The following is a 26,931-nucleotide window of genomic DNA, read 5'->3' on the forward strand; positions in this document are numbered from 1 at the left end:
ACGATCTCCTCTAACAACCAGCATAGGTTGGTGGGATCTTTTTATTACCCCGGAACCCCCACAGGGATTACTTTCTCTGATATATCAACAACCATCTGTACACCATCCCACTCACCAGGAGGTTGAATACTTCGACTGATGGTTTGATGTTGGCATGAATGACGCAACGAGGCCACACAACACCTCTGATTTATCTAACGTTAAGTTATGCGGGATTATGCAGCGGACGATGGTGACGATGGTTATGACCCCTGTTCCATAACACAGACTTAAGTTCGTGTCAAGATATTTGAGTTAGGAAATCTCCGCGAACACGGCCCCCTTCCACAACAAGGCCTGAACCACGTGTGCGTGAATACACGCAACTGCGTATCAAGTGGTATCTAAATCTTTGTCCTTGTGCATGCTCACTGTGACTGTTTGTCATACAACACGAGCACAAAAGAGAAGGAAATGAAAGGACACGATTTCCCGAAATAGATATTTCTCTGTAAAATGGAAACAGTTCGCTCACATCTGATTTAACAAATTCATGGGGCATATGTATCAGCTGTGACAGTATGAAAATAACGTATCACCATGATGAGTCTGCCTGCGAAAAGGATGTGATACTACAAATATGTGTTATGATGAATAACATTGTCCAATGACATCATGTGTAATTGGCTATAAGGTTCATGTTCGACACAACATTACATTTATAACATGCGATATTGATACATCATAATTAATGAAAGATATGAAGTGTTAGGACAATGCATGGAATGGATAGCGGATTACACGATCATACTTTCGAACAGTTCAGTAAAATATACAACTAAAAGGGTAAAAACTTTAATCAATATTAATGCAAATGAATGGACTAACACCGACAAATCGATATCATTATGTCCATCCATTGGTTTTTTTAAACGTTTGCGCTAAATGTGAAATCTGCAGTTGTCATTGCAGAGAGCAGAACATTCCACTGAAATATTCTAAACACTCTCTACCCAGACAACAACGCACTGAACATTCCACTGGCTAAACATACTGTACACACACAACTACGAACTGAACATTCCACTAGTTAAACATTCTGTACATAGACAACAACGAACTGAATATTCCACCAGCTAAACATGCTGTACATAGACAACAAGGAACTGAACATTCCACAAGTTAAACAAGCTGTACATAGACAACAACGAACTGAACATTCCACTAGTTAAACATTCTGTACATAGACAACAACGAACTGAATATTCCACCAGCTAAACATGCTGTACATAGACAACAACGAACTGAACATTTCACAAGCTAAACAAGCTGTACATAGACAACTACGACCTGAACATTCCACAAGTTAAACATTCTGTACATAGACAACAACGAACTGAACATACTACTAGCTAAACATTCTGTACACACACAACTACGAACTGAACATTCCACTAGTTAAACATGCTGTACATAGACAACAACGAACTGAACATTTCACCAGCTAAGCATGCTGTACATAGACAACAACGAACTGAACATTCCACCAGCTAAACATGCTGTACATAGACAACAACGAACTGAAAATTCCACAAGTTAAACATATTATACATAGACAACAACGAACTGAACATTCCACAAGTTAAACATGCTGTACATAGACAACAACGAACTAAACATTCCACAAGTTAAACATGCTGTACATAGACAACAACGAACTGAACTTTCCACTAGCTAAACATTCTGTATAAACACAACAGCGAACTGAACATTCAACAAGCTAAACATGCTGCACACACACAACTGCGAACTGAACATTCCACAAGTTAAACATTCTGTACATAGACAAAAACGAACTGAACTTACCACTAGCTAAACATGCCGTACACACGCCATTGCGAACTGAACATTCAACAAGATAAACAGTCTGTACACAGGCAACAACGAACTGAACATTCCACTAGCTAAAAAATGCTGTACACCCACAACTGCGAACTGAACATTCAACAAGCTAAAAAAAATTTTCACAGGCAACTAAGAACTGAACATTCCACAAGTTAAACATTCTGTACACACACAACTACGAACTGAACATTCCACTAGTTAAACATTCTGTACATAGACAAAAACGAACTGAACATTCCACCAGCTAAACATGCTGTACATAGACAACAACGAACTGAACCTTCCACTATCTAAACATTCTGTACATAGACAACGAACTGAACATTTCACTAGCTAAACATTCTGTACACAGGCAACAACGAACTGAACATTCCACCAGCTAAACATTCTGTACACAGGCAACAACAAACTGAACATTCCACTAGCTAAACAATCTCTACATAGACAACAACGAACTGAACATTCCACTATCTAAACATTCTATACACAGACAACAACGAACTGAATATTCCACCAGCTAAACATTCTGTACACAGGCAACTACGGACTGAACATTCCACTGTCTAAACATTCTGTACATAGGCAACAACGAGCTGAACATTCCACTATCTAAACATTCTATACACAGACAACAACGAACTGAACATCCCACTATCTAAACATTCTGTACATAGACAACATCGAACAGAACATTCCACTAGTTAAACATTCTGTACATAGACAACAACGAACTGAACATTCCACAAGCTAAACATGCTGTACATAGACAACAACGAACTGAACATTCCACAAGCTAAACATGCTGTACATAGACAAAAAACGAAATGAATCTCCACTAGCTAAACATGCTGTACATAGATAACAACGAACTGAACATTCCACAAGTTAAACATTCTGTACATACACAACAACGAACTGAACTTTCCACTAGCTAAACATTCTGTATACACACAACTGCGAACTGAACATTCAACAAGCTAAACATGCTGCACACAGGCAACAACGAACTGAACAATCCACTAGCTAAAAAATGCTGTACACACAAAACTGCGAACTGAACATTCAACAAGCTAAAAATTCTCCACACAGGCAACTACGAACTGAATATTCCACTAGTTAAACATTCTGTACATAGACAACAACGAACTGAACATTCCACCAGCAAAACATGCTGTGCACACACAACTGCGAACTGAACTTTCCACTATCTAAACATTCTGTACATAGACAACAACGAACTGAACTTTCCACTAGCTAAACATTCTGTATACACACAACTGCGAACTGAACATTCAACAAGCTAAACATGCTGTACACACACAACTGCGAACTGAACATTCAACAAGCTAAACATGCTGTACACACACAACTGCGAACTGAACATTCAACAAGCTAAACATTCTGTACACAGGCAACAACGAACTGAACATTCCACTAGCTAGAAAATGCTGTACATACACAACTGCGAACTGAACATTCAACACGCTAAAAATTCTGTACACAGGCAACTACGAACTGAACATTCCACTAGTGAAACATTCTGTACATAGACAACAACGAACTGAACATTCCACCAGCTAAACATTCTGGACACAGACAATAACGAACTGAACATTCCACTAGCTAAACATACTGTACCCAGGCAACTACGAACTTAACATTCCACTAGGTAAACATTCTGTACACAACATACAACAACGAACTAAACATTCCACTAGCTAAACATTCTGTACATAGACAACTACGAACTGAACATTCCACTAGCTAAACATTCTGTACACAACATACAACAACGAACTGAACATTCCATCAGCTAAACATTCTGTACACAGACAACAACGAACTGGACATTCCACTAGCTAAACATTCTGTACACAGGCGTCTACGAACTGAACATTCAATTAGCTAAACATTCTGTACACAAGTAACAACGTACTGCCATGGGCGGCTATTTCTCCAGACCTCTCCCACATAGAAGATGTCTCGGATGAGATTGAGAAATCAATGGGAACACATCGTAGAAAATTCCATATCTCGAGTATCGTTAAGTTGAAATGAACCGACGTTTATCCGAATGCTTGGGTAAAGGCAAGTAACTCGGTTTGTTTGCGTCCTCCTGCTTCGAGTTTGGCTAACTCAGTAAAAAGGCGGACATATATTCCGGGCCTGTTCGTTGTAAACCGATCTCACGGGGCATAAGGTGTGATGAACCTTGTGTACATTGGCTCACATACAGGGCACATCACACCATGTACCCCTCGAGGTCGGTTGACCACTTGTAATGTGCCGCCGCTGCCTTGCCAATATCTACTAAAATGGTTGTAACATCCGATATTGACATTGTTAACAGAGTTGTTTCACCACCGCTCTTAGAGGGCGAGACCAGTGAAGATCAGGGGTAGAATAGGTCTTCAGCAACCCATGTTTGCCGTAAAAGGCGACTATGCTTGTTGTAAGAGGCGACTAACGGGATCGGGTGGTCAGGTTCGCTGACTTGGTTGATACATGTCATCGATCTCAATAGCGTGGATCGATGCTCATGATGTCAACCACTGGATTGTCTGGTCAAGACTCGAGTATTTTACAGACCGCCGTCATATAGCTGGAATATTGCTGAGTGCAGCGTTAAACAACAAACAAACAAAACAAACAAACTGAGAGGGCGAGCCTCCATGTCTAGTGTTACCATTATGGGTTCTGGCAATGACATTGTTAGGATAAAACATTGATCAGACGACTGACCAAATATTATTTTGTATATTTTCAGTAACAACATTCACACCACTTTATTAGAAGCACAGTTACTTTTTCCGCTAGTATATATATCTGTTTCCTTAATGGAATCGCTTTCGGTATTCATTATCGGCTGTTGAGCAATTGCGTGCCATGTAAAGCAATGGTTTCAGTAGCATTGTATAAAACACACAAAGTCTTAAACAAGCCAGATTCATTTTTCCTCTTTGTTATCACGAAATATTAGGTAATGATTTGAAAATAGGGAAGAACTGAACGTTATCATACTCATACATTTCCGAGTATGTCTCATATTTTGCCTGAGGAACCAAGGCCTGGTTTCTTGTAATTGAGGGTCTGGTGAGGAGAAATGGGGTTTAGAACGTCGCGTCCAAGATTATTGCACTTATATAGCCACGTTCATGCACGCGAGTTTGTGTGTGTGGCTGCTTGTACTAGTCGGGACTGATGCCGATTTATAGTGCTAGCACACTGAGATACCATGCCGCAGTTCAACATGAATACCCCACTCAGACACAGTATACTAACTCCGAGCCAATCAGTCCTTGTTTTAGCCTCTTAATGCCTAGCGCCAGACATTGTAACAAGAAGTACCATGTTTTAACGTCTTTTGGTAGGACGCAGCAAAGCCCAAATAATATGCTACAAGCAAACAATAAGATCAATTATACATTAAAATATTTTTATCTGCGTACGGGCAACAAATTGCAAGGATGTCATAGTTACTTCACTGTTCACGGTTCTGTGTTTGATCGAAGCTTGTTCTTGTCGATGGTTAGGTTTGACAGTGTCAGAGGGTTGGGGTTAGGTTGGAGGGCCACACTGTAGTCGGGGTCGTCCTGGTTGTGGATCCCGGGACTAAGGCTCTTGGTAGAAAGTTGGCGAGGGGGAGCCGTCTCCCGATGTTGATGGGGTAAGGAGTAGATGGGCTCAAGGGCGTCATTCCCTTCAGGGGTAAACCGTAGCGAAGGTGAAACAAAGGCCGGGTTGCTTTTTCTCCTGGGTAAAAATAGAATTCATAGATGGTTTTGTGATAACAATTTAATAATATGTGTATATTGATAATTATAAATAGATTTGTCTGCATGCATATAGTGAATTTAGACATGTCGTTTCGGAAAATATAGATTTGTCTTGTCTTTCATATTAACACACGTCCATGCAATAAAATGTATTGGTGTGGTACCAACCTTTTCACATACAATATGAAGATAATACCAACAGTCACAAATCCAACCAAAACCCCAACAGGAAGGAAAACAAGCTGTGATCCAACTGAAACATATTTTGACAAATGTGTACATTTAAAAGGAGGTATATATATATAACTTGGTACACCAGTTGGTAGACGAACTTTACCACCGATACACAGACGTGTCTGAAACAAGCACACAATATTAGTCTATTAATCGAATCAAACAGATACATGCACTTGTACATTTGTGCCAAACCAAGAACGGCCTTACCTGATGACACCGATTGCGTCCTATTGGTGTTTGAAGCTGCTTCTGTCGCTGAAAAAAGAAATCGACAATATCATTTAACCAAGCTGTTGAGGACTTCCTTTTCAAACGTGATATGGCGAAGTGTGAAATATAATTCGTGTCATTATTATTCTCGTGTCGTTATTATTGACAGAGGGTCGGGGTGAGGTTTGAGGGTAGTACGAGTATCTGTACTTTACTAAGAAAGTGTTATCCCAGATATAACATGTGTTACATTTGACCTCTTTCTAAATGCCATTGTGTGTTCGTATTATTATTCTCCTGCTGATCCAGAAAATTGAGATTATCGGAATCCTGACGTTCCCCAAGAATACACACTGGGGTGTTTGTTATACAGAATTTAAGATTTTTAGAAGAAGAATAGTTGTCTAATATCAGTCTCATAGACATGACATAGATGACGATATTATCATGATTGACTTACGACAGAATAATCAATAATGCGTCAAGGGGCTGAACCATTTACACTCTATCGTTTACACTTCATACGAATAAACGGATTGTGTTGTGTTGCACCAACCATTAGAAAGGTGTAAGTAGCAAAGGGCATACCTGTACATGCGACTGTGACGTCAGAATCGTTGTGTCCTATGGAAAAAGAAGTAAATTAATTAATTAATTTGCTTGAATTATGTACATTTTAGCTATTATTACTATTTCATAATCAATGGAACCTTGTGAAAAGTATTACCTTTCACTCTCATCCATATTTTGTCAGGGAGATAGTCACGGATAACATCCACCTGTAAACTCCACTCTAATTGGCTGATGTTAATCTCCTCAATGAAGTGGTCTGCCAGGTCGCCACCATGGATTGTGTACACTGTCTTGTCCTTGATGGACAGTGTGGTCACGTTGCTGTTGCCCAGTCTGACGTCCAGCAGGGTGACGCGGCTCGCAGCTCCACTGACTGTACAGGTGCAGGTGCTTGTTTCCCGAGATGACATCTTCAGTCGGTTGCTGCTGATGTAGACCTCCTTGCCTGTTTTGGTCTTGCTGTCACACAACAAGACACTGGCAACTTGGTCTGAAATAATGTGTTCTACTTGTCTGAGAAAGTAAATCACATATAATTCGATTTGTCGATGTTATACTATTTATACAAATAACAGGAAATATGTTGTCATTATTATCCATTCTGTATGCTGGCACACGTTTAAAATCAATTCCAAATAACCAATGATAAAATTAAATACACAATGTCATTTAGAAAGTGGTCAAATGTAACAGATGTTATATTTGTGATAACACTTTCTTAGTAAAGTACAGATTCTCATACTTTTTTAGATTGAGTCCCGTCTGAAGATAAATATAATCTTAAGATTATTCTCATATGCCAAGATTGTACAAATATTGTCACAATTGTTAGTGTTTACATGGTTGAGTACACTCCTTTGAACTGAGAAGGCTTTGTTAAAAATGTTAAGACAGCTGTGGAGTGGTGATATCAGATTCCGGTCACACAATAGATTACTATTACAAATAGGATGTGTTCGTTGGCATGCAACTTGTCATCACTATGTTAACCCTTCCTAATCACTCCTCTTGCATCACTTACATTTTTATAACTACATGTTTTTAACAACAAACTATCTTCTTTGCTTTTTTTTATTATCTTGCGAAACAGATTCATTAGGTGTAAAGGGCAAAATATGTGTAAAAAGCATATGAATCCATCACTGAAAATCAGTGATGACGCCAGACGTTCGCCAAAAGGTAAAGCATGTCATGCCCTATCGGCAGCCCCGCCATTCACACAGTTTGCATGGAAAACCTGGATGTGATATGGGTTATATAACAAAGTAGAGCTGCTGCATTTGAGAACGCAATTGGCGCTGTGATGTACAATCTGGAGATAAATATAATCTTAAGATTATTCTCATGTGCCAAGATTGTACAAATATTGTCATAATTGTTAGTGTTTACATGGATGGGTACACTCTGCTGTGGAGTGGTGATATCAGATTCCGGTCACACAATAGATTACTAAGAAAGTAATGTTCCCAGCTGCCAGTGATGGAATCAAAGTGTTTCATTTGTTCATAACACATTAACCACGTGGTGATTCCAAGTTAGAATAGATCCCATTTACCTTGTGGAATGAGGTTAGGGTGGACAGGGTGAATCTAGCGTTAAACAAACAAATAACCTTTTGGAGTGTCATCACATGTTTTAGGTAAGTCTGTTATTACGTGTACAATATGAATGCAGAAAGGAATGAAACAGAATATATAATACAAATGTGAGTGGTGAGGGTAGGACCACAACGTCTACAACGTGGAGCATACTCTTAACATTAAAAACTGGCACTAAACATTTCCATAGCTATATCAAGCTCTTTACCTTTGACACACTGATGCAATACAACCAGATGTGACGGGCGTTTCTTTCTCTCTATTACTGGGAGGTCCTTCAGGCCATGGATAGAGGAACTCGTGTCACTCTCCAAGATACAGTACCTCTTCTGACTACACTCCTCCAGAACCTCAGTGATCGCTGCCTGATAAGCCCTCTTATCACGCACATCCGATGCGTTTAACAAACATTCCCCATATAATTCATCATTGATTTTTTCTTCACAGGCTCTGTCGTTTGCATCCCTGACGTCGCCGTCCTTACTTGCATGAGCTCTTTGCAAGAACTGTTTGACCAACACTGATTCATTTCTGGGACACTTGATCTCTTTACTCCCCTCATTGTAACAAACGCTACTAAAGCCCCCTTCTAATTTTGCCACATCCACTTTGTCACAAATGATGGAACCTGAAGTATAACAGAAAAAGTGCATGAGCTTATTTCACAAAGATTATTGATTAGTATTTTGAATTCAGGAACAGGGAAGTTCAGGACAACGTCAGTGTGAAGAGTGAGTATATATTCAACGTCGCATTGACAATAACAGAGTCACGCAGTTTTCAATGTGTAGAAATATAGAAAGATTATGACAAATACGGCTGACCTAAACAAGTATTAGGCATCTTTCAGAGGACAAAACTGTATACCTTGAAGCAGTGGAATAAGATATATTCTACCCCTGACAAGACACTCCCCCAGAAATTAACTCACACACTCTGCATATAAGATTGATTGGAAATGGAGAAAATGAACAATTCCTGTTATTAATCGCGGGGGAAATCTTTTCTAGAATTCTGATTTTAGTGTCTAATATTTCTCTTTAACATTCATCAAATAATTTTGTTTGAAGCGTTATTCAACATTTCGTCGAGAAAATCTGAAGATAGTCAGGGAGGGGGTCTCGGATTTTGTTTTGAGACCAGATATTTTTTTCAGCTATTGATGCAAAACCAGATATTATTTATATTTAAAACTATGAGCCCAAATATTTTATTTTTTTTAAAAACAGATAACATCTGTGTTTTTCAAGAACTGTGAAGCATAATTATTTTTCACGATTTTTTGGGGACAATTTATTTTTTGCGATAAAATAACACCCCAATCCCAACCTCTCCAGAATATCAAATTGTCCGGTCTCTAATGGGTCGTGGTCGTTTATAACAGAATATGCATTGCCAGTGAATATAATTTCATTTGAAAGTTCATTTTAAACTTCATTCAAGTAATATGTATTCAGTTGTCCCTTTCGTTCCAAACAACTATATAATGCCACTCAGTTAAAGCCATTCTGATAATCTGAGTATATTGCCTTTGAGCGATATTATCATACTTGTGCCTATCACGAACAGCTGGAAATATTTGAATTTCTAAATGTTTATTATCAAACTGTGTATACAATGTGCACTGCCAACCGTTGGTCAATATATTCATGATTGTGAGCAGCAGTTTAGGTATTACCGTTACTTGTCAAATAACATTATGATTAAACACTGAGTTATGGTATGTTATCACTCAGAACGATTTCGAGGGCAGCATACATGTTGGTTTTGGCATAATACAGTCCCACTTTCCTCTTATAATCAAATTTTCTTACTTTTCCTTAAATACAGATACATTTCACTCAACATACGGAGTTGCCTGTCCTTCTTACCAGACTCCGCCACGCAACCTCGTGTGGCACTGTTTGCTGATAGTTAGTCATTAAAATTCTCTGTATGCTTGTCACAGACTGTGTCAAGCATATGCTTACTAATATCGAGCAATTTGATATCCTTTTATACCGGACTATGGCGTCCAAATAACAGTGTAAGATGGGTTTGAGATAAGCATCCCTGGATCCGTTTCCCTCCGCGTCTACCCCTGGATGATCATATTAGACTCTGTTGCCGACGTCCCCGCAGCCGGCGGAATGCCTGATCACAGATGGGGAATTGTCTGCTCAGATGAGTAGTATGCCAGCCAACATGGCCCAGAGCGTGTCCGAGCTCAAGTTTATGTTTGCTTCATTCGGCCAAGCTTGGTAAGCGGAAATCGAAATCCCCGCGGCCTTAGTCGTCTAAGCCCGACATGCATCACTCTTGTGAGGGGAAATCGAAGTCCTCCAGAGACGGTTTTTGGTTCACGTCGGCTGTCTCGAGGATCAGTTATGGTCCACTCCTATAGTGGATCTTCGGCAGGTAATTCCATAACGACTAACGGGATCGGGTGGTCAGGCTCGTTGACTTGGTTGATGCACGGTCATCGATCCCAATTGGCTGGATCGGTGCTCATGATATCAATCATTGGATTGCCTGGTCAAGACACGATTATATACAGATCACGGTCATATAGCTGGAATATTGCTGAGTGCGGCACAAAACAACAAACCAACCAAACAAAAAAGTCCATGTTTTCTGCCTCTCCGTCGAAGTCTTCATCGTCCAATGTTATTGTCCCTCTCTGCAGTGGTGCCTACAATACAGCTGAAGACAGAAGTGTCCCCTGGTTGTGCTAGAGCACTCGGACAACCCGGTGTCTCTGCCGTTCGAATTCTGCTGGGGAATCTTCATGTTCGGGCCCATTTGCCTGGTGTTGTTGACATTGATGCTGATTTCAGCACTCTTTATCCTCCGTGGTTCCGTTTTAGCGTATTCAGGAGGCCGACATTTACCTCGCCATGCCCCTGAGATTAGATTGTACCTGGGATGGTTCTCGGTCAGTGTCCGGGAGATCCTTCCCACCACTAGAGTCTGAAGAAATTACCCGACCCGCCGAGGGGTCCAATCCAGTCTTGTTTCTACAGTCAGTCCTTAATTCTATAGCCCTCAGTTACTTTGACCTCCATGATTTTTGGCCCCATTCGGTGTCGGGGTCTCAATGCGGCCGGCTCTATAGTCAATGTTCAGATGGCGTAAGCACTGTGAAGCAGCCTCCGACGTCTTCAGCCTTGAAGGAGGTGAAATGGGGTTTATCGTCGCGTTCAAGATTGCTGCACCTATATAGCGACGTCCATGTGCGTGCGTTCGTGGCTGCTTGTACGAGTACCTACTTATGCCGATTTTACAGTGCTAGCCCACTCAGATACCATGCCGCACTTTAACATGAATTCCCAGACACAGAGACGGCCAGTTCTTGTTTTACATGTAAATCCTTCATGCCGAGCGTCAGGCAGGGTAACAACAAATATCATCTTTTGACGTCTTTTGGTATGACACGTTGCATCCCCGACCTTCCTCTTTCCGAGCAGACGTGCTACCACGAGACCACGGAGGCGGTCTAGTTTGTTTTGGAATCCGATTACGGAGCGTCTGACTGACTGACCGATATAGGATATTTAACGTGCGCTTTCCGACCGTAGCGTATTTCGCACATGGGAGCGTGTAATTTGAGCACTTTCACGTGGACAATTAAATACTTCCTGCGAATGTTATGGTATTCTTTCTCTCTGGAATTGACTTAAAGTGGCTAGGAAAACTGATATTCGCAACATTGCAGTAAACTTCTTCACTTTACTTGACTTTTGAGAAGAAGCAAGAAAATAAGGCTAGATGAGAAAAGTGATGTAAGTACTTATTATAATAAAAGGCAATCATACAATTGTTAACTTGTATGTATTCTAACGGAAAAAGTAACTGTGCGTCATATAAAGTTAAATAAAAGTACATGTATTCTGAAATTAAATAATGCATATTTTAATGCAAATGCGTCCAGGAGAACGTTTTAGTTACGCTTGTGTTACTCAACGGCGTTAGTTTGGGAGTAGAAGTGTAATGACGGCATAGGACGCCATACCTCTCCCCTTGTGCACAACATGTCTGGAGATAACGAAAGGAGACGCCTACGACAGAACCAGAACCAACTGGCAAAGCTCAATTTGGACGATCATTGGTTGTCATTTGCAAGAACAACCCCCAGGCTGTGTTCTATCATCTGGGGTATTGAGTGGTTCGCCGCTGCCCCGCCTGTATCAACGCAAACGATGGTCTTACCCGATAACGACATTGTTAATTGAGGTGTTACACACCACCCTGTGTGTCTCTCTACCTCCTGAGTTTTGCCAGTGACATTTTATGATACAACATTGATCAGAAGAATATAAAAACATTATTCTGTATATTTTCAGTAACATACGATTTACACCACTTCATATGAAGCATGGGGCATGGGTATCCCTGTGGTATAAGGTGCTGCAGATTTGTTGTGCAGAGTTGCGTCCCTTGGGCGCGTCAGAAACTTCTTTGACTGTGGGTTGGAATCCCGGTTCGCCCATATTATGTTACTAGGTTTGTCAGCACCATGCACGTGCTCGTGGGTTTCAACAAAGTGGTAAACGTCTGAGACTTGCATCACTCACTCACTCACTCACTCATATGAAGCACAGTAACTTTTTCCGATTTAATTCCGGATTTAAAAATGTCACATAGTGAATAATAATAAACCATTATTAAAACACATAAGAATATATTTATTATTACTACACGAACTGAATTTGCTTTTAAAGGAGGTTGTTATATATCCGGATTGTTTATTGAGTCAGTTAAGATTAGAATTAAAACTGCTTTGAAAATTATATCAGTTATATCTCAGTGATTACTAACAAGAAGTCAACAATATATCAATTCAACTGTACATTACTATAAACGATAAGTGACATGCTACAAAGTGACTCAACTAACCACCCTCCTCTACATTTTCAGTCCTTGTCCAAACAAACTGATATTTTACCATCAAGAACAATTTCAAAAAGAGCATGCGTGTAGGTTATGTATATTATCAGTTACAGTCAACATCGGAATTAAAAACCGCCAGAAATCATATTCAACAACACTACACATACGAATAATGTTTAGTGTGTTTGTTTGTGTGTTGTTTATCGCCGCTCCCAGCAATATTCCAACTATATGACGGCGATCTGACCTAAACAACTAATTGACTGACATCATGAGCAACGGTCCACGCCGTCGGGGTACGATGACACAAATCACCGACCCTGATCGCTCGGTCTCCTCTTACGACAAGCATCGAGCTACTAAATATGCGAGCCTCACCACCCGAGCCTACGACAAGCATAGGTTGCTGAAGACCTATCCTAACCCGGATCTTCACTTGTCCCAGCGAATAATGATAATACGATTTGAAGGATTCTTAGAGTTGGTTCTATGAGGATGCAACAGTGTAGACATCTACTTACAGAGACAGGAATTCGCCAGTAACACCAATAATCCAAACACGCTGACCGTCTCCATGGCTGTACGCGAATAATTTCAGTTAATATTTCCCTATCAATTGTGATCGTGAGTCATATGCAGCCGGTTTCAGATAGATTATGATGATAGGAGTGTCTTTCCACACTTGAATAGAACGTTGAATCTGTCAAAATCCGGCCTTGATGTTTCAGGCTCTAATATTGAAGCGGATCTGATATGTAGTCCCATCATTTGCGTTTTCCTCGTCAGCCGGACACAGGCTCGTGAAACTACTAAACTGTTCACCAAATGTAGAACGAAAGGCCTATTTCCAAAGGAGCAGGCGTGGTGTACTGTCGTGAAACTGATACACATAAATTATAGCCACAAAACATTCACATATTCATAAGGATTTATGCGTCCCTCGTTAGGTCTTCAAAAGGCGCATAAAGCCACGTGTACCCCTCGTGATACAACATTCTGATATTGGGCATAAAAGGAAAATGAGGGGTACAAATTATATGTATAGATCACTGAAAATCGGTGATGACGCCAGGTGTTCGCGAGTAAAGCTTTCTCCTGTTACTGGGCAATATACTTTTGCTTTTGCCCTTGATAGTTAGACTAGGTCCGGAGTAACCTATCTTTCATCCTTGATAGTTAGACTAGGTCCGGAGTAACCTATGCCTGTCTCGGGAGGCGACAGGAAGGATCGGGTGGCTGACCTCGGCTGATTACATGCATCGGTTACCGAAGGGTTTGGGCGTCTCTCATAATGTCAGTCACTGGTTTGTCTGATTAATTACAGGACGCCATGATGTAGCTTGTTCTATATGTAGTCGAGGTCTACGTCTGCTGAACTGTGTCCACTGTGTAGAACTCAGATGAAACTCAGATGAAATGGATGCAAATGTTAATTACAAATTACAAACATAAGGCTCTTTTCTTGTTGATACACATATGGACAAGCACATGGTAGGAGGCAGATTTTATTGCAGGCAAGGCATGGTGACAGGTCTTTTTTACAAGTTGTTTATAATCAAAAATCAATTTATCAGTGATATGGTAGAGCAGCTCCAATCTTTTTATCCTACATCCTTTGTTTAAAATTCAGACCTCGATGTTGATTCACAGTTCAATGCCATTACAAGGTGTTTACAATAACGAAAAACGACAAAACCCTTTCCAAAATCCTTTCCCAAACATAACATAGTCTACAAGCACCGTGCACAATAAACAATGGCCCATAGAGTGGAAGGTCGTTGGTTCGATCCCCTGGCCCCGTCACACAAAAAGCTGTTATAAGATGGTACTTCCTGTTACCCTGTCCGGCGCTCAGCTTCATACTACCATGACTGGTCGGATCGGTGTCTGTTCAATCCGCCTGAGGCTGTGTTGTCCATTTTAAACTACAGCATGGTATCTCAGTGGGTTAAGCCTGGAGTAGTAGCCACGAACATGCATGAACGTGAAGATCCGGGGTACAATAGGTCTTCACCAACCAATGCTTGGACTTGGCTTGTCGTAAGAGGCGACTTTGCTTGTCGTTAGATGCGACTAACGGGATCGGGTGGTCAGGCTCGCTGACTTGGTTGATGCATGTCATCGGTCCAAATTGCGTGGATCGATGCTCATGATGTCAATCACATAATCTTGAACGCGACGTTAAACCCCATTTGACATCACCACATACTATAAATGTCACTAAATGATCACCACGTCAAAAAGTAAACGTTACAAATGACATGGATGAGGAGTTCCACATTCCATTAGATGACGCTATCAATGTTAATGTCAGGTGTGGTCACCAACGATATCGACAATAGAAGATGCAAAATGGTCTGTAAAAACACTGTCTCCTTAATAATAGTGCAATAAACAAAACAAGACGAGGCATTGACACTATTTCAGCAAGGCTGGCAAGGCTGGTTTATCGTGTCTGTCGGTGAACAGGCACCAGGTAATAATCATTGCATCCTGCTGCTCCCTGGTCACGTGGGTCATCCGGCATGTGGTAGTGAGGTTCAGCAGCATCTCCTTCTGGTGATCCGATTGGCTGCTGGACACGTGACTCATCCGGTTGAGAGTAGTAGACCACGCCCTTATCGCCTCCTTCGTTGGACGTGGAGCCCGAGTGTGCTGACCTCCTGAAACACGATAATGCTCAGTCACGCGCAGGGTCTTTCAGAACAAATGGATAATATTGTTGTGTTTCTGCTTTTGTTGATATGTCTCACAAGATGTTTACATTATGACAAATACTAGTTCAAGCCCGTGTTCTTATTGTTTACCTTTTGACACAAATAGCCATGATGAAACCAACAGAGACAAACCCTGTGACAAAGCCAACACACACAAACACAATCTGGGTGTGCCGTTCACCTGCAATGAAATGGAAACAATGGACATATGTTATCCAGGACAAAACAGAATATCCTGACGTCGGAGTGCCTGGGGACAGATTAGACCCGTAAAGATCCGGGATAGAATTGGTCCTCAGCAACCCATGTTTGCCGTAAAAGGCGACTATGCTTGTCATATAGCTAGAATATTGCTGAGTGCGGCGTTAAACAACAAACAAACAACTGAAGATACAACTTCACGGGTAAGACCCCAACATGATGCAGTTCACAGAAAATATCCCATTTACTGGAATCATCGAGTATGGCTGCAGTGTTGACTTGGAGTCATAATGATGAGGATGTTTTTTTAAAAACGACCATCAGTGGATTACTGAACTGCCACAGAAACAAGGTGACATGACGAGATACGATGCCTCAGAGTAATCATCAGTCTATGCCCATCCCAGCCTCCCCCCTCCTCCGTCATGGTGTACTTGTTAAATATGTAGATATTAACCACCTGCCACAGATGTAGTGATAAATACAATAGTACTATTTTCTTAATAATTCAAACACTTTTCACCTGACGAAGATCGTGGCGCAACATGTGTGTCACGAGTCTCTGATTCTGAAACAATTTTCAAAAAATGATATGGGGGCATATAGATCAATGCAATAACAATGTAGGACAAAGACGTCCAGTTTGACCAACTCAAGTTTTAAACTATGCTTTTCTTTTCAATTGACGTTTTCTCATTCGAAAAAAAAGGAAATAAGATGTCAGAAGAATGTATTCATTTAACCATGCCCGATAAACATTGTAATACATAACAATATATTTTGACTCAAGTTTTGTTTCCTCTCCAAATACAACATGCCCTGAATGGTCTAGGAACCTCAACTCCGCTGCTTGCAACTTACAACAGCTAATATCATTATTAGAATCTCCCTATTTATTATGGTTGAGAAAGAGGTGCTTTCAGATATGGAAAAAGAATAACTTGGTAAATTTGGAATAAATAAAAACTGGGGCTCTCCAAGAGACCATAGAGTATATATTTTCTAAAACAATCGCATTCTCACCCCATTAGTTCGTGGTAAGTAAATTACCATACCTTATACCTACGTGATAGATTATTTTTCATTTCCTTAGCACTGTACGTTGATACTAATAACGTTTCTTTTTTTTTCGTTGGTGTCAATCTAACTTTCAAATCATGTCAGCTTAATTTTGTGAATAATTATTCTGAATGAGTGACCGAGCATATATAGACAAGTAGAAATAGTGAGTGAGTGAGTATGGCATTACGACACAATTAAGCAATATCACGGCGAGGGGCACCAGAAAAGTGCTGCACACATTGTACACATGTCGGGAATCGAACCCGGGTCTTCGGCGTGACGAGCGAACGCTTTAACCAATAGTCTAGCCCACCGCCCCTCCAAGTAGAAATAGCAAAGGACATACCCACATTACATGTGACTGTAACGTCAGAGCCGTTGTGTCCTGTAGAAAAGGAAGATAATTAATTAACGAAGACGTTTAATTGTAATGATAACATTACACGTTTTGTCATCAAAGGTGCATTATTAAATAATTACCTTCCAGTCTCATCCATATCTTGTCAGGTAGATAGTCACGGATAACGTCCACCTGTAAACTCCACTCTGATTGGCTGATGGTAATCTCCTTCATGAAGTGGACTGCCAGGTCGCCACCATGGATTGTGTACACTGTACGTGTCTTGTCCCTGATGGACCTCCTTGCCTGTTTCGGTCTTGTTGTCACACAACATGACACTGGCAACTTGGTCTGAAAAGTCATATCACGTTTGATAAGTTCTTAATGAAGGGGGTGGTCGGGTAGCCTAATGGTTAAGGCGTTCGCCCGTCAAGCTGAAGACCTGCGTTCGCTTCCTTATATGGCTACAATCTGTCCCCCGTCGTGATATTGCTTGAATATTGCTAAAAGCGGCATAAAACTACACTCACTCACTGTATCAGGAGTCATAAATTTGATTTGTTAACAAGGGATGATGCTTTGCTCTAAACATGATATATAGGAAAGTATATAATCAATGATTATGGTCGTATTTGCATATGTTAATATAAGTACGCACATCTGAAACTATGTAATTATATATATTCATGCATACACTCCTTCGGAAATATACAACGCTTAAATAAAACAGGGAGCAACAAATAGACTTGAATGGTTAGAATAGTCTTGTCAGCTGGCAGTTTCGGTACGTTTGCTTCGTGACATTCAGATTCCACTATTGTAGTATGTGAGCCTATGTAATGAGCATAACCTTGAAATCTAGTACACAAAGACGTTGTTTCAGTGGTAACATGGCACAAACAGACAGGCAGACAGACAGACAGAAGTTTATTCAATATTTTAGGCCATATGACCTATAGTACAGTAGTGTTGTTTTTTTGGTATCAACATTGTACAGTCACGTGTAGGTAATAATAAGTTTACATAAAATATTAACGTCTAATTTCAAAAATCTTCTTCAGGAATATTGACAGAGATGATATTGTATTTGCATTGCAGGAGTTCAACAAATTTCTCATCAGTTGTTCATCTTTGAACATAGTTGAAATCATAGGGAGGTATCTATTTCTAAGAAACTGATAATATTTACAAATGAGAAGTACATGAAACTGATCCTCAACGTAGCCTTCATTACAATAACGGCATAAACTACTTTCTTTATCTTGTACATTTTTCTTTCTGAGATTGTTAACAATACAATTATGTAATGATATACGTAATTTACACAAAGATCTTCTCAAAGTTCTATCCTGAAGTACAGATACATATTTTTCAGGAACAAGTAAAGATTTTATATTCGTATAATGGCATAAAAACCTTGAGGATGATATTTGACAGTGCCAATCTTGTGAAAATATATCCACTAATCTTTCCTTAAGCATGAAGATAAAGAGTTTATCATTTCCAACATCTTGAGATATCCATGCAAGAGAAAAACCATATTTACCCTTTTCATCACAACCTAAAACAAACGTGGAACATAGTCTCGCTAAAAGTTAGAAATCTTTACTATATTTCACTGTAAATGGCCGGCTGTAATTTACCGTTAACACACTGATGCATTACCGCCAGATGTGACGGGCGTTTCTTTCCCTCTCCTGCTGGGAGGTCCTTCAGACCATGGATAGAGGAACTCGTGTCACTCTCCAGGATACAGTACCTCTCCTGACTACACTCCTCCAGAACCTCAGTGATCGCTGCCTGATAAGCCCTCTTCTGATGCACATCCGATGCGTTTAACAAACATTCCCTAGCGTCATATAATTCATCATTGATTTTTTCTACACAGGCTCTGTCGTCTGCACCCCTGTCGTCGCCGCCCTTACTTGCATGAGCTCTTTGCAAGAACTGTTTGACCAACACTGATTCATTTCTGGGACACTTAATCTCCTTACTCCCCTGATTGTAACAAACGCCATTAACGTCCCCTTCTAATGTTTCCCCATCCACTTTCTCACAAATGATGGAACCTGAAGTATAACAGAAAAAGTGCATGAGATTATTTCACAAAGATTATTGATTTGTATTTTGAATTCAGGAACAGGGACGTTCAGGACAATGTCAGTGTGAAGAGTGAGAATATATTCAACGTCGCATTGGCAAGAAGAGACTCACGCACGTTTCCCAGATGGCATCCTGCGGGAAAAGAAACAGAAGGAAAAAAGAGGTTCCAGACTACCTGTTCAAGGTGGTCAAAACGTACAATGTAAAATTAAAGGGCTAACATACAGTCTCAAGGCTTTGACGATGTACACCAAATATTTGACAACATTTAACTATTGAAAGGAAACTGAAAACTCGAAAAACTGAAATATTGGAAAAGGGTCCACGAGGAAAGCACTTGCAGATAAGAAGGCAACCGTCACATAAAGTCATATTGTAATTAAAAGACACTCTTACCAATGACCTATTTCAAATAAAAAATGCTGCATAAAACACGGTATAAGCAGATTTAATATTTGAAACGCATTTATACAATAAAGTCCGACTTTATTTGCCATAGTCGCAGATTTTCATGCTATGTACTTTCTCAATCATCAACACAGCTCACCGCTTTTTATGAGACCTATAGTGGAATCTAATCCTATATGCAACACAGAGATATAAATAGCATATTGTTGCTTCCAGTTCACTTGAAGAACGCATTTATGTCCACGACCGTGTTTCTAAACACATTTGAATGTCAAACTTGATACTTTTTTTCAAGAAGCGCGAAATACAGATGGACGACGGAAATTTAAGAAATAAGTTAATTCTTTCGGCTGAGGGAAAGATTTGACTCACCATACCAGAGCCATACAGCGATATAGAGAGAGCATATTCAAAACACTACAGGTTCATAACAAATACAGTTGACCTCAAAACCGTCTCACCATGTAATTACCAGTGGCATGGATTGTTTTATTAAAATATGATGTCCCCCGCCGTGATATTGCTGGAATATTGCTGAAAGCGGCGTGAATATTTTTCACAAGTACATTAAACTTAAGTAAATCATTGTTAAATTTATCAACAAGGGCAAAGAAAGCTTTCTTTCAATTGCAGTCTGTTGTGTATAAAACTGGCGTTGTTACACCTCACATTTTCCTTAACCTGAGTGATTGTCAAATACATCCGATCTTATTGTATGGCGCAGAATTATGGGGATGTCGAGAGTTTTACTCTATCGAAAAGATTCACTAGAGTGTTCTTAATGTGGGCATGTCAACTCCCAGTAATATGGTTGGTGGTGAATGTGGGAGGTTCCCACTATATATAACATTTTGTACTCGATACCTACGCTATTGGCTGAAGTTATTATGTGTACCTGAACATCGTTTGCCAAGGAAAGCCTATAATATGCTGGTATATCTTGATAACATTGGGAAGAACACATGGGGTTCCCGTATACTTTTAACTCTTATTAATTATGGCTTTGGATTCACATGGATCTCGCAATCTATTGGTGACATGAATATGTTTTTACAACAATTTCGTACTTGCCCTGTAGATATGTTCCGACAGGATTGGCATTCTACACTTTCAGGAAGTTCGAGATACGACACATATCGTAATATTAAGTCTCTCCTTGAACCAGAGTCGTATCTTTCAAATTTAAGATGCAAACACCACCGCAATACATATATACGCTTTAGGCTTGGTCTGAGTGATTAAAAAGAGAATGGAGGAAGATATTTAGATATTGAAAAGTCACTAAGAATTTGCCCCGTCTGTAACCTTGGTGCTGAAGATGAATTTCATGTTATGTTTATTTGCCTTGTATATAACAAAATAAGAATGAAATATCTTCCCGCCTGGTCATTTTCAATTATATCTACTAATAACTTTGAATGGATGTCTACTGTCAAGTAAAACGTGTAGCGATCAACTACAAGTATCTTTATACATTCACCATGCTTTTGTGTTACGTCAGTTGTTGTTGTCTTGATAGTCCGTTGGTAAAGTAACTGTATGTCTATGTAACTCACTTGTATATGGGTCAATTGGCTTTCATAAAAAATACCATTGAATTGAAGTGAATTAAATTGAATAATGCTAACAGGAAATCGGCCTAGATGATGTTTTTGCGTCTCAATGAAGTGGTTCAAGTATTATGGGGAAGGTTTAGGTTTTGGTACATGAAGCGAATATAGATTTTGATTATAACCGATCTTCAAATTCGCCATTGCAACCTGCAGAAAATATCATCCGATACCTGAACACTCCTAATTGTGCCATATTAGAATGGAAACCACCTGTGTTATCATTACAGGTTTTGAACTTTGATTCCATTTTCTTTTGTTTAATTCGAAACCATACGCTGAACATATCTAATCTACGTGTGAAACCTTTACATTGAAAACACGAGGTTTATCTCCCACTTCTACATCCCTGGAGGACAGGTCAGATTGCAAGATTAAAAAATGTCACGGAAAAATAGTTTTCAAATTCATGATTAGGGTTATCCATGTTCGACAAATGGTCGCCTGCTTAACAACGACTAAAATACGTTTGTCAGTAAATTGCATTTGAGTCAAGCATTAGGTGGGAAGGAGGAACTTTAGCGACGGACACACTATCCATTATCATTATCAAACAATACGAAATGTGATGAACAGGAAAAATTGTTATTTGTGCGCATTAATCTACTTACCAGAACAATAGGATACCATTAATACCAGTATTGTTCCCGACACCCTCACTTCGCCCATGGCTGCACACGCGTGCTGTGGCTTCAAAATATTTCCTCATATCGACTCTCGGGTGAACGAGTCACGTGACTTATTTCCCTTGACCTGTGATAGTTTCCCCGTTTGAAAATGGGTCTGTCTGCAGAAATGTGTTTTTCACAATCATATATTTTTGCATCAATAACCTTTACACCTTGTATTATTATAACACTACAGTACAACTAATATCTCTTTCACTTTAATTAACTATCTTTTGAACAGCCTCTGCTGATAACATTGTAAGATTGTGTCCATTAACATTCGTGTGTGACCACTGATAGTTGATGGGGCGCCGGCGAGATCTAGGATCGGATACCCAAATGGGGGAAGATGTGAAGCCCTTTTTTTAGTGTCCCCCGTCGGGTATTGCTTGAACATTGGGTAAAACCTAACTAACAGAATCTGTAAGTAAAAGAACTGTTTGTGAAACCAATCAACAACCAACAAGAAGTATACAATCAACAAATGTTTTACAAAAGTAATTAAGTTTACAAATCAACACAATTAAATGCACAGCAATTACAATGGCAGTAAACAATAGAGTTGTAGTACAATATTCAATGGCAATAAATACTCGCTGTGGTCAGTACCAAATACAAAAATACAACGGTGATAGCAAAAGTCAGTGATAATAACATATACTAAACCAACTCAAAAACTTCACAATCCTAAAATTTTAACATTTTGACCAGTTATCGTTGTGGGCCCTTATTGTATATTTAAACAGTAATGGCCACGTATTGTCTTCAGATAACACCCGTTTTTTGTGCAGGTGAATCGATCAAAATCATGTGCACAGCACTATAGTTGCAAAAGTGTTTTTTCACGTGCAACTGGTCACGAGGCCATAATACCGCACGTGTTTTCAGCCATACTTGTTAGCAGTCATTAACAAAAAAAGAAAAACACAAGAAAACAAAAGTCTTTACGGCCATTTGTCATGCCACGCCTTTCAAATGTGCAACGTGAACGTGCCATCGACATGTTGCAGACTGGAACGTCCGTAGCTGAAGTCGCAAGGACGATGGGTTGTTGCCGACGGACTGTTTATGATTTACAGACGCGTCTACAGTAAACGGGTACCACCGCTGATCGCCCTCGGCCAGGTCGACCACGTGTGACGTCACATGCACAGGATCGTCAGATTGTCTTACTTTACCTCCGTAACCGATTTTTGTTTCAATGATTACATCAACCAGAAATGAACTGTTTAGGGGTAGACTGAGTGCGCAAACTGTTCGAAACCGTCTGAGAACTGCTCACCTTCAAGCATACTGCGGGCCAATTCTGACTCAATTACACATACGTCAACGTCAATTGTGGGCACAGCGACACTTACGATGGACTCAGAGGAATTGGAATCAAGTCGTCTTCAGTGATGAATCCCGATTAAATCTTCGATTTGCTGATGGTAGGGCGAGGGTGTGGAGGCGCCGTCATGAACGTTACGCCCAGTTTTGTGTACAGGAAGTTGACAGATTTCGAGGCGGAAGTGTCATGGTGTGGGGTGCTTTCTGTGGCAATGCACGTTCCAGGCTTCTTTTCATCCATGGCAACCTCAACGCTGCTGCTTACTGCGACCAGGTACTGGCACCAGAACTTCTTCCTTTTATGGCAGCACATGGACCCGGTTCATTGCCAGACCCCACACAACAATTTTGACAAAGAAGTTCCTTCAGAATGCGGGAGTCAACGTCATGGACTGACCGTCAAGGTCTCCCGACCTCAATCCCATCGAACACGTCTGGGATGCTCTTGGCAGAAGTCTGCGCACTCTCCAGAACCAACCACAGAATTTGCAAGATCTTGGCACCATTTTGCAGCAACAATGGCGTCGTCTTCCCAATCATGTGTTCAAAAGCATCACAAGGTCCATGCGGAGGCGTTGTGTGGCATTTGTCAACGCACATGGTGGCCATACACGCTACTGAACTTGTGTGCCATCAGATTCTCGTGCTTGGGACTTATGATTTAAACTGTTGATGTTATTACTGAATACCGTAGGTGCTTGGAACAAATTATGGTTACCACCGTTAATTAAAATCCTTCTTTGGACATTAATGATTAAAAAAATTACCTTCTCTGATACATTTGTCCGTTATATATCATATATGGGATTATTTTTTTAAATGTGAAGTTTTTAATTTGACTCAGTATATATTCACCCAGTGGCGACAGTGGTCAAGCTTCCGAGATGGGCTAGGCAGGGAATCAGGGACGATGAGTGATCCTCACATGAAAGCTGGTTCCGATGTGATGAAAATGCGTGAGAGACACGTTAACACGTTATTGTTCCCTTATATACAGCCCAACTAGCTACTGGAAAGTTCTACACAGAGCCTTCACCATTTTAACGGCACGAGAACATAACAGATGTTTCTATAACAAAATATCACCGTCCGCGGTTGGCGGACCGGAGGTTTACACACCACACCACCATCTAAATATAGTAACTTCCTGACGACTGATCACTGTCCAAACCATGACAATGAGCGTCTACCGAATCCCAGCAGACACAATGCAACACAGTCACGATTATTGTTAAACAATGAAATACGCTGCCATATAACAGCTTGTAAACATCAGTCATATTGCCAAGTCGTTTGTAACATTCGCTAGAAATACAGACGGGAGTGACGTGTGGTACCTTGTACAGGGCACAAGCCACAACTCAGGCGACATTAGGTAACATTGGTCGCAGAGAGTGGTTGGATGGATGGCACTGTTTGGCAAGTTTGACTCTTACCCCTTCCTGAAGCACATGTGTCACATGCGGTGTCTCCTTAGGTAAGAGACTTTGTTTGCAATATGAATCTGTTCAACCAGCAGTGAATGGGTACCCGGTAGGATGAGATAATACTTTGAATGTTTAGCTTCTGGGGCGTCATAAGGAAGCTTGGGTTGTATACTCCCGAGGAGGTTGAGAATGAAATTCGCGTGCACACTGACCCTCTGACCGGGGTGATAATGTAGCGCTTTGAACATTCTTTAGGGCGTGGATACGGTATACACATGTTTGTTTGTTGTTGGTTGTTGTTCTTCTAATTCTTCTATCATCATTATTATCGTTATTTTTATTATTATTATTATTATTATTATTTATAGTGAGAATAAGAAAACAGCATTTCCCGCCGTGTTGCGTGTCAAATGCTACGTCCAGCACAAGTGAGTGAGTGAGTGAGTGAGTGGCTGGGTGGGTGTGTGTGTGCGTGGGTGGGTGTGTGGGTGGATGAGTGAGTATTGAGTCACAGTAACAAGTGTGACCATCCTGGTTTGTGTCATCCTACCCCGACGGCATGATCGTTAATCATGCTGTCAACCACTGGTTGCTATGCCAAGACGAACATGACGATAAATCTGGCATACTGCAGACTGCAAGGTGTAAAACAACATTCACTCAGTCACTCGTTGTATGGGAAAACCATCGTTGAGAACCATTGATGAAATCACCAGAAACAAGGATGTCGGGCAGGAGAAGAGGCCTAGAACATCTCAGGAGTCACCCATCCACAACTCTCCGACGCCGGCGTTGCTTGACTCTCAACGGGGAAGTTAACAGCAAGAAACATATTTAATCATCTTTGGGAATGTAACCAAAACATATGGGAGAGAGTTAAAAGGTGAAGTCTTTTGTTTGGTTCCTTTGTTTGTTGTTTAACGCCGCACTCAGCAATATTCAAGCTATATGACGGCGGTCTGTAAATAATCGAGTCTGGACCAGACAATCCATCGACTGACATCATGAGCCTCGATCTGCACAATTGGGATACGATGACATGCAACCACCAAGTCACCCGATCCCGTTTTTCAGCTCACAGTAAAAATATGATAATATTTAATTAAATGGCAGTTTAAATGCCTCTGCTCGCAGGTTCAGCTGTTTGTGACGAGGTGCAATTAGGTGATCTAAAAGAAGAAAGCATAAACGTTTGTTACAATAACCTACACAAAAGCATCCAGTGCTCCAGGAATGAGAAACTCCTGGTGCTGAAGATACTGCAACGGGCAACAGTAGATGCGGACTGTAAAGACTCCAGCACGGAGTACAGTTGTTGTCGCGCTAAGCACGGCGACAAACTGTATGACACTGGAGGATGTTCTCTCAACCAGACAGATGCTGCTGCCAAGAGGACCTACCAGGCAGCCATCACGGAGGTTCTTGAGGAGTGTAGTCAGAAGAGGTACTGTATCCTGGAGAGTGACCTGGGATCGTCAATCCACGCCCTCAAGGATCTTACAGTGGACGACGCAGGGGCACGACCACCACATCTGATGGTCATTTATAAGTGCATCCAAGGTAAAGTGAGTGAGTGAGTGAGTGAGTGAGTGAGTGAGTGAGTGAGTGAGTGAGTGAGTGAGTTGGGTGGTTGAGTGAGTGAGTTTGGTAACGCTACTTTTCTGCATTTCAGTTCATGCAGGCTTTAGACATCTACCATTTTTTTAGGCTGGCGAAACGCCATAAGACGGGCATGTTGCAAACACACGTAGACACGGCAGACACACGGTAGACACACGGAAGACACACGGTAGACACACGGTAGACACACGGTAGACACACGGTAGACACACGGTGGACACATGGTAGACACACTGAAGATACACGGAAGACACACGGTGGACACACGGTAGACACACGGTGGATACATGGTAGACACA

General features: G+C 40.7%; 1 protein-coding gene and 1 pseudogene across 1 annotated transcript; both read right to left on the reverse strand.

Moving 5' to 3' along the window:
- Positions 1-5,330: 5,330 nt before the first annotated feature.
- LOC139475985 (uncharacterized) lies at positions 5,331-13,723 on the reverse strand. Its single transcript, XM_071259211.1, has 7 exons — positions 13,669-13,723; positions 8,487-8,906; positions 6,835-7,170; positions 6,696-6,731; positions 6,090-6,146; positions 5,829-5,913; positions 5,331-5,637 (listed from the first exon to the last, which is right to left on the reverse strand). Exons 1-7 carry the CDS (start codon positions 13,721-13,723, stop codon positions 5,373-5,375), a joined length of 1,254 nt encoding a protein of 417 aa, XP_071115312.1. The 3' UTR covers positions 5,331-5,372.
- Positions 13,724-15,420: 1,697 nt separating this feature from the next.
- Positions 15,421-22,218, reverse strand: LOC139475870 (uncharacterized; annotated as a pseudogene).
- Positions 22,219-26,931: the final 4,713 nt, after the last annotated feature.

Source organism: Haliotis cracherodii, unplaced genomic scaffold (assembly GCF_022045235.1).
Source record: "Haliotis cracherodii isolate W230 unplaced genomic scaffold, xgHalCrac1.p SCAF_3, whole genome shotgun sequence".
Classification (NCBI taxonomy): Eukaryota; Metazoa; Mollusca; class Gastropoda; order Lepetellida; family Haliotidae; genus Haliotis; species Haliotis cracherodii.